The sequence below is a fragment of the Aulonocara sp. 'chitande type north' Nkhata Bay genome, linkage group LG12, assembly GCF_057382095.1.
Source record: "Aulonocara sp. 'chitande type north' Nkhata Bay isolate Kocher_YH1m ecotype deep benthic linkage group LG12, A_spYH_male_GT1.1, whole genome shotgun sequence".
NCBI classification, from domain to species: Eukaryota; Metazoa; Chordata; class Actinopteri; order Cichliformes; family Cichlidae; genus Aulonocara; species Aulonocara sp. 'chitande type north' Nkhata Bay.
Genome location: NC_141355.1, coordinates 11,692,465 through 11,702,193, shown reverse-complemented (window position 1 = coordinate 11,702,193; position 9,729 = coordinate 11,692,465). Strand labels below are relative to the sequence as shown.

The 9,729-nt window shown below is 37.4% G+C and overlaps 1 protein-coding gene across 1 annotated transcript in view; it reads right to left on the bottom strand.

The window, feature by feature from the left end:
• Positions 1 to 1,334: 1,334 nt before the first annotated feature.
• The window catches only part of LOC147317000 (C-X-C motif chemokine 10-like), a 35,971-nt gene continuing 27,576 nt past the window's right edge, over positions 1,335 to 9,729 (bottom strand). The window contains exons 2-5 of the mRNA XM_086313570.1: positions 2,045 to 2,156; positions 1,804 to 1,930; positions 1,639 to 1,719; positions 1,335 to 1,539 (exon numbers count right to left, since the gene is read on the bottom strand). Of these exons, the coding sequence (XP_086169696.1) occupies positions 1,479 to 1,539; positions 1,639 to 1,719; positions 1,804 to 1,930; positions 2,045 to 2,096 (321 nt within the window). The 5' untranslated portion in view covers positions 2,097 to 2,156 and the 3' untranslated portion in view covers positions 1,335 to 1,478. The remainder of the gene's footprint in view (positions 1,540 to 1,638; positions 1,720 to 1,803; positions 1,931 to 2,044; positions 2,157 to 9,729) is intronic.

Here is a 9,729-nt window from a genome sequence, read left to right as displayed (position 1 = left end):
ATTCATACAGGTAACGAGTGGGGGACAGAAAAGCTTCTTACATAAGACGTTACAGGTCTGTGAGAGCCAGAGATTTTCCTTGTTTGAGGTGACCAAATACTTATTTTCCACCCTAATTTATGAATAAATTCTTTACAAATCCTACCATGTTGATTCATGGATTTTTTTTTTCACATTCTGTCTCTCACAGTTGAAGCGTACCTCTGGTGCAAATTACTGACCTCTGTCATCATTTTAAGTGGGGGAACTTGCACAATCGGTGGCTGACTAAATACTTTTTTGCACCCCTGTATATGCAATACGAATAGGGGCGTAATTTCCAAGGTGGTTTAGGGGGGTTATGACCCACCCCAATAATTTGACCCAATCAATATAACCCTCCTCAATAAAATTATGAATTATCTTGCATAAATAGGCTGTTGGTTTTCTTTGCTCATTTCAGTTATTACCAGCAAAATAGTTGAAGTTGCATCTTCAAATTGAAAGTCATCTCACTGTCTAAAAATGTATGTATTTCATCAGGTGCAGCTGTTGAGTTTTTTCTGTTTACAAGTTCAGCATATGAACCAACTGTAGGCAACACCTGAAGGTATGTGACAGGTCTATGTGCAAGGACTTGTATTACTCCAGTATTTGATATGCATGGATCACTCTTCATAAGCAATACAAGTAGCTTTAATTTAGCTATGGTTCTCAGCTGATACAGTGTCCCTTCATAACACCACTAATTAGTCAAAAGTGAACAAAAAGACTAATAGAAAATAGTAAGATTTCCGGTTAGATTTCCACAGAAGGACTGCTGTTGCTGTGAGGTAACAGTACTAACCATCGTGCTGCATCTTGTTATTATTCTGGTGTAATATTTTTCATTCTTTGCATCACTGTCTCAGTCACATTTTGATCCCATGTAAATGAATTGCCTCAATTATTTTTCTGAAGTCTAGGTTTGCCTTGTATTTCTTTCATGCAGCTATCCCTGATTTAGTAGAGATCCCTTATCTGGTGGCTCACATTTCAAATTTTAAAACCATAACTGCTACACTTGCATCATAAAAAGGTCATATGGATTGATCACTGCATTTTTCCCAGATTAAAAAACATCATGTGTAAGAGTTTAGTTTGTCTTGTGTTGGTACACAGGTACACAGGAAACAAAGCAAAACATGGAGAACAGAAAGTCCCGTCATATAGGTTTTATTTTATTATTTAAAAAGCATATGTACAAAAATGTAAGAAGTTCAAGTCTAGACTATACATATGTTTATATATATATATTAATATATATTAATGTGTATATATATATATATATATATATATATATATATACACGCAAGGGGAACAAAAATTGCAGAGTAATCATAAAGAATATTGATTGTCTTGTATTTCCGGTGAGACTGAATGAGTCCTTTTAGTTCAACACCAGGTGTCACTTCTGCTGTGCAGTAGGAGTGCAGCGTGTTCGTCACGCAGTGTCTTATTTAGATTGCAGCAGTACTCTGACCAGCAGTCGTGGTGCTTACAGCTCCTTTCTTCCCTTGCCTGAAGAAACAAGTGAGATTATCAGTGACAAGCAACACAGACCTTTAGTTTGTCATCTTCACAGAGTTGTGCGTGCGTGTCATTCTGAATTTGGCTTACTTGTTGTGATTTTTTAGAATGTGTCGTCCAAGTGGGGACTCTGGATTCACACACTTCTTCATATCTGCTTTTGTGGTAACACTGAAAGATTTTTAAAAAGAGGTGTATTAGGAAGGAACTGGAGAACACAGCAGAATCATACCTCAGGTCATCTTGTGGACTCACATGATCTCTGTATGTGGACAGAAGATACTTGGGTAGTGTATCACTGGCTCAGTCTTGATGAGCTTTGGGCTGATCCTGCCAATGTAACTGTAACACTTGCATTTATTAGATTTGCTGGCTGGTTGTCCTGTGTAGGAAAAGACAAGAGCATTACCTGTTGATCAGCAGCCAAAATATCCATAAACAGGATGAAGGGGAAAAAAGAAACAAAGAAGGAAAAAAAATACGATTTTCACAGTACCTTGTGCACCTAGGATAAGCAGGCAGGCAACGAAGGCAGTGACTGAGTTCATAGTTGTGGCTGTAGGCAGATCCGCTGTTCACCGTTTCTGTCTTGAGTATGGCTCCTGATGCTGTGAAGCAGTAAGCAGCACGCTTATATACACTGCCTGCACAAAGTGGCCCCACCTCCAAGAGGTGTTTTGCAACATTAATTTCACTTTCCAGAATGCCTTTCACTTTCTTCTTCTTTTTCCCCTCTGCAAAGCCTGTTTCCGAGAATCGCAGCTATTGAAAAAATGCCTACAGAGGGAAATCTTTTAGGTACATAAATGACATTAATAAGACAGCTCATGACAAAAGCAACTATATATTAATTTAAACTGTTTTGTACACTGCTATCCCTTACACTTTAGCTATCACCATAAAGCTTCCAGTTGCATTTTTAATGTGAGATCTGATTTAAAAAATAAAAAAAAAACAGCAAAAATGATTTTCTCAGCTATGTAGATCTATGTGATTACGCTGACCTCTGACTGTGGCCTTCCACTTTGTCTGTTTAGGTTTTTTCTTTTTTCTCAAATGTTCTTGTTAGGCTTAAGGATTAAAGAAAACAAATATCCTGCAGAAAGGCTTTCCCCCCTGGTTTTTGTTTTTGGGAGCACTTATGCAAATATGTGATGTCTTGATAAATCAAGCAAATATTTGAAGTTTACACAGCACTATTCTCGCATGAAAATATCTTAAAAGTTTATTTTGTGACCCGGAAAGAGTAATATTTCAAACTCCGCCACTCTGTGTTCCTCCGCCACTGCCTCGTTTGAGTTTTGGACGAAATGGATTCTGGGATATTGCATTTTGTCATTTCGAGCTGATTGGAGACCAAAACAGCCAATCAGATTTTTTTTCATCCAAGTCTGTGATTGGCTGGTTTTGTGGCACAAATATAACGGTGTACAGAAAGAGTTGAGCGCGCACAGGCAGAAATATTGAGAGCACAAGTGCAAAAACTGAGTGACAGGGGCTGCTATTGTGTGTGTATGGATAATAGCAAACACAGAAATACATTTTTTGCACGCAGCAATGAATTTTGTTCACTCAAATTTAGCTTTTCTTCACTTAAAATAAATTTCTCCTCAAATTGCAACACTTACATGTGCAATTTATTTTACGTGGTGGTGTCTATGAACAAGATTGTAAAAGTTTCGAACTAACTCAATAAAAACACAGCAGTTCATGTCAGAAAGCCACTCCAGTTACAAAAATGTATTCACCAGACTGAGATTACCAAATGGTAAATGGACTGGTTCTTATATAGCATTTTTTTACTCTATCTGAACACTCATTCACACAAACACTTTTTTCTATGCTCTTTCATGCTACTACTACTAATTCATCACATACCACAAATGTCAAGCATACGAAACAGAAGGCTTTAAAGTCAGGGTACCTTTATTTAAAGTCACAATAAACATTGTACTTTTGAACTACACAGCGAGTACATAGTAATTCATTAATGTTGTACAATTTTCAGTGTTGACTCTGTGTGTCAGCAAAATAGATTTGAAATAAAACTATTTATACTGTGCACACTCTCAGCTTACATTTAAGGGGGCTGTTGAGAAAGTTTAGCCTATATATTGTGAAATGAAATATCAAGTTAATTCAGAAGCTGTGTATGTGAGCCATTTCTTCATTATCTCTTCATATATATATATATATATATATATATATATATATACACACATATATATATGTATATATATATACACACACATATATATGCAATACGAATAGGGGCGTAATTTCCAAGGTGGTTTAGGGGGGTTATGACCCACCCCAGTAATTAGACCCAATCAATATAACCCTCCTCAATAAAATTATGAATTATCTTGCATAAATAGGCTGTTGGTTTTCTTTGCTCATTTCAGTTATTACCAGCAAAATAGTTGAAGTTGCATCTTCAAATTGAAAGTCATCTCACTGTCTAAAAATGTATGTATTTCATCAGGTGCAACTGTTGAGTTTTTTCTGTTTACAAGTTCAGCATATGAACCAACTGTAGGCAACACCTGACGGTATGTGACAGCTCTATGTGCAAGGACTTGTATTACTCCAGTATTTGATATGCATGGATCACTCTTCGTAAGCAATACAAGTAGCTTTAATTTAGCTATGGTTCTCAGCTGATACAGTGTCCCTTCATAACACCACTAATTAGTCAAAAGTGAACAAAAAGACTAATAGAAAATAGTAAGATTTCCGGTTAGATTTTCACAGAAGGACTGCTGTTGCTGTGAGGTAACAGTACTAACCATCGTGCTGCATCTTGTTATTATTCTGGTGTAATATTTTTCATTCTTTGCATCACTGTCTCAGTCACATTTTGATCCCATGTAAATGAATTGCCTCAATTATTTTTCTGAAGTCTAGGTTTGCCTTGCCAATTGCAACACCTACAGCTGCAATTTATTTTACATGCGCTCAGAATAGTGGCACAAAAATAACGCCATACCACTCTGCCCAGCGCAGAGCACAGGGCTCGCGTGCGGAGTGAAGTGGGGGGAAAAGTGTGAGAGAGAGAAAAAAAAAAAAACACGGCTCCTTATGGCTTACGTTGCTCACTTCAAAGAGTCGGCTCTAAGAGCCGTTTCGTTTGCGACCGACACATCACTAGTTTAAAGCATCTTGCCATGCGATTGCATTTGTCTCTAACCATCAGGAACCCTCACGTTAACTTTTATCGAGTGGAAAAATGTTAGCATTCATCCTGCAGCTTCACTGTTTATGTTATGCTAACATAGCTGTGTCCCTAGCGATCATGTAGCACAGCATTATATACCAGCTAGCCCAACTTCATTAACCCTACAAATGTCACTGCTGTTTAGTTTTCTGTCTTCATTTATGTTGGAAGTTATAGCAGAGCTGTACGTTTTAATAATTTCAGAAATCTTTCAGTGAGAACATGCTATATCATGCTAACTTCTGACTCTGTTAAATGTAATAAATTTTCATGGATGCCTGGATGTTAAACTTAATTGTTACACCTGGTAAAGCAGCAATGCTGTTCGTTTTATTAAAAATGAAAGAATTTAGACAGTTTTTAACTAGGGCTGTGCAATATGACCAAAATCTCACATCCTGATATAAGACATCTATCGTCCTGATAACGATATAAATCACAAAGATTTAACGTTTTCTGTAAATTCTGTGAATCTCGGGCACCTCGACTTGCGTGAAGTGTTTCCAGCTGGGCGTCATGTACCTGGAGTCGAGTGTTATAACCGATGCATTAAAGGATGCATTTTTAGACATGACTTGTAACAGCCGCCATTTTCTTTGTGAGTATTTATTACACAGCGTGCTGTGGGGAAAAGCCTGTTCTAATGTTTGAGTCCAAGGTTTATTTTTTAGCACTCTGCAGACTCTTTCACGCAATTCAGTTTAGTTTGAAAAGTCTCAACAGGATCTGGAGCTTTATTGTGAAAGGTTTATGTGGAAAATAAACAACCGGACACGTGATGGTTTTACCGTCATTGCTGCTCACGACAACGCATAAAAACCAGGCGCTTGTCTTTCCGTAGTGTGGTTATATAAAATATAAGAGAAAGAGAGAACTTTAAGAAATTAATATAGCCACTACAGTGACCATCAAAACGATGAAAAAATATTGCCATAAACAGTTTATTTTGCGACACCACGAAACAAACGATAGCGTAAAATGAAACGATAGACACTGTTATATCGTCATCCGATATATATCATTATATCGTACAAGCCTGTTTTTAACTCTCAGTGATGCCGCAGTGTTCGTTTGACTTTGGGACCTCAAGCGGACGGAGTTTTGGACCCAGATTTACGAGCACCTTAGTCCGGCAAATACGGCAATAACGACTGCCTGCTTGCACGTTCTACAAAAAAAAAAAAAAGTGCTTTGGTGGGTATCTGACGGACAAACACCAAACCAGTTCCACACCACTGAAGTTGCACCATTTTTACAAACCAATTCTGTTTCATCCGTTTCACTCAACGTTCCGCTTTCCCTCTTCTCATTCTCCGTTGCTGCCATGCTTTTTCCGCAATGTGCATATGAAAACAAAGGCACTGCGCATGCGCATTTTACCCATATTCTATCGCATTATTTTATTTTCGTATCGTTGTCTAACATTGTACCGTGAATGATATAATATGGCCCAGCCCTACATGTACGTATTTAAAATAAAAATATGAGTAACTGTATTCCATTACAATTACCGTTAAAAAGGGTGGTATTCAGAATACAGTTACTTTGTTGAAATAAATGGATTACACGGTATTTTCCTGTTTCATGTTAGGCTAGGCTCTCTCTATTTTTGGTAATTCGACGCCGGTGGAAACCCAAACAAAACACACAATACGAGGCTCTAATGCATGTGTCTCAATCAGAGAGTGTTAGAGTGTTACAGGCAATAACCCTAAATTATGTAGCCTCATTGGCAGTGTAGTCCATGCTGCAGGGAGAATGGACTGCCATGTGAGCTCAAGGGAGGGAGAAAAAGGAGAGTCGAAAGAAAAGTACGAGTTGTCACCGACCACAAACGGTAGATGGAAACATGTAAATATAATAATAACCACTGCAGCCAAAAAGAGAGCCTGACGAGCCCAGTTGTAAGTAAGCTATTAAGACTCGACAGTACGCTGTGTTCGTTTTCCTCCGAAACGATAAATTCCGTTGGAGCAGCCTTTCAACGCCTCTCTCTTTCTCTCGTTAGCAAAGCTGACCCAGACAACAAAGTAAAGCTAGTTTTCGGCTACGAGCCCGACACGGAACCCGACGAATTAGCCAGAGGTCCCTTTACTACGGTTCGGAGCCGGGGACCTGTTTTATATACGCGCGGAATAGTTTTTTATACCAGAGTGCTGCAAAAACTGCAGCCTTACATAATGTCATCCCAACTGTTACTCATTTTATATTAAGATTTAAAAATCTAGTTGGTATTGGTATGGTATAGTTGAATACATTTTAAAAGTAACCTTCCCAACACTGGTCATGAAGTAACCTCTATGCTCAGTCACAACACAACTGTAATTTTGTCGCTTACTCGGCATGTTGTTTTCTAACTTCTGCTTCTGTGAAAATGACACTGACAATATATGTTGCAGCTTTTTTTTTTTTTTTTAATTTTCAGTAGATTCCTCAATACAGCTAAAGAAGAGGAAATGAAATTGAAAGAAACATGCTGATGGAAAACCCCAGTCCCAGTAAACTCCGCAATGTACCTTAAAATACTAAAGTGGTGACGAAACATATATTCACATGTCATTAAATCAGATGTTTTCCAGGAAGAGTTGCTCCTGTAGTCTGAAGCTCACACTTCTAAAAATTATGACATCTGATTTGGATGCAAGTGTAGCTGTATTTGTAATTGAGGCATGTAAGTGTGCTATCACCTTGTATCTTTTTTTTTTTTTTTTACCTTTTTCGCCAAACTATGAAAAAGAAATAATAAAATGTTATCTGGATTACAAAATGACAAAGCAACATTTTAATTACTTGCATGGGAGTGACCCTTGTCTAGAGCAGGACGATATAACCAAAAATATTTATCACAATATACATTTGAAAATTTGCGCTAACAATATGACTGACGATATAATTGACACTAGACAAAATGCTTTACAACTCCACAACTTTATTAGTGCAAAAAACCCCATCAATGTATTTTCACGTAAACAAGCAGCTGTTTTTTATGTGCATTAAAGTTATATAAAAATGTAACAGTGCAAATTCCTTGCTGACAGTTTAACCAAAAGGCATTTCCAGTGGAAATTGGCCGACATATCCTCAGCATATTCACATGTCATTAAATCAGATGTTTTCCCGGAAGAGTTTTGTTTTGTGGATATTATTATCCACAAAACTTAAAAAGAGGTTATACACACACAATACGGTAATATTATGTTGAAGCACAGTACGTATCACTCCGCGAGGCTCCTGCCTACGATAGCCGTAATGCTCCGACAATCCATCATGCGGTGCGGGTTCGTAGCTTAGCAAAGTCGTACTAAAACGTGACAGATTTTCCAGCGCCGTGTACCACATAAAATCATTTTGAGGTCAGTAAACACAACCAGAAGTCATACATAAGGCACACAGGATTATAAGGGGCACTGTCGATTTTCAGAAAAAACAAAGGATTGATTTTAAGTGTGCCGTATTTTCCAAACAACACGGTAATAACGACAGCCCGCTAGCATGCGCTACCAAAACTAGTGCTTTGTTGTGTATCTGACGGACGAAAGCTAAACCAGTTCCACACCACTGAAGTTTCAGCATTTTTACAAACCAATTCTGATTCATCAGTTTCATTCAACGATCCGCTTTCGCCCTTCTCATTCTCTGTTGCCGGCACACTTTTTCCGCCATGTGCATATGAAAACAAAGGCACTGCGCATGTGCGTTTTACCCATATTCTATCGCGATATTTCATTTTCTTATCGTTGCCCAACATTAGTAAAAGTAAGTAAGTATATAGCGGTTTTCACAGATAAAAATCACAAAGGAAATGAGAATATAAAAACAATATAACAGTAAATAAAACAATGTAAAACTATAAAAACAGCATAAGAAGAAATTAATCAAATGCTTTTCTAAATAAAAATGTCTTCAGCTGTTTCTTAAAAGAATCAATGGAGTCCGTGCAACGAAGAGACAGTGGGAGAGAATTCCACAACCGTGGTGCCACAACCTGAAAGGCCCGATCACCACAAGTTTTAAAACGAGTGCGCGGTACCACCAGCAGTCTCTGATCTAATGACCTTAAAGCCCGAGAAGATGCATGTGGTTTCAGCAGGTCAGATAAATATTGAGGAGCCTGACCATGTAGGGCCCTAAAGTTTAGAACTAAAATTTTAAAATGAAACCTAGGGCTGCTCGATTATGGCAAAAATGATAATCACGATTATTTTCACTGAAATTGAGATCACGATTATTTGACGATATTTATTTAACCCTTTAAGACCTACCATAGAACCAAGTCCGCCAGAGCTTTTTTTTTTTTTTTTTAAATGTTGTAGTGCCATTTGTGGGAGCATTTTAAGTTGCTATACATCAATACAACTGTTATAGCCCATATTTTAAAAATGTGTATGTATTAAGTCCATAGTAACTACATTAATTGCAAAAAAGTGCAATAAACTACAAAAAAATTGAAAATCATTTTTGTTTTGTTTTTTTTACATATATTTCTACTTGGAGAAATTTAAGAGGTTTATCCCTCAAAACTTTAAATACAAAAAAGTTGCAAAAAATAGTTTACAACAACAGGAAATTTATTTTGAGTGTCTTCATAGTTTTATTTTTGGAGATACAGCAATTTTTATATACTGCAGGAAAAACAAAAAAACAATCCTATGATGCAAATTTGCAAAGCATGTGCATCAAAATAAACTATTTCCAGCAGCGCAATTCGAGTTCTAAGGCCTACAAGTAAAAAACTACATTTTCCGCGAAAATGACGTCACTTGCGATAGTTCGTGTTGATGTCTTTTTCAATGTGGGAAGTGTTAAGAACAGCTGATCAGATCGGCAAAGCGTGTTTCTGGAATATTATGTTTTTGTTCCTGCAAGCACTTTTTATGCAATTTTTGCAAAGCTATATGTGGAAGGAAACCGTGACCTAGGACAAGCTGAGGGCATAAGATGTAAATACAACTCCTCTGGTTTCA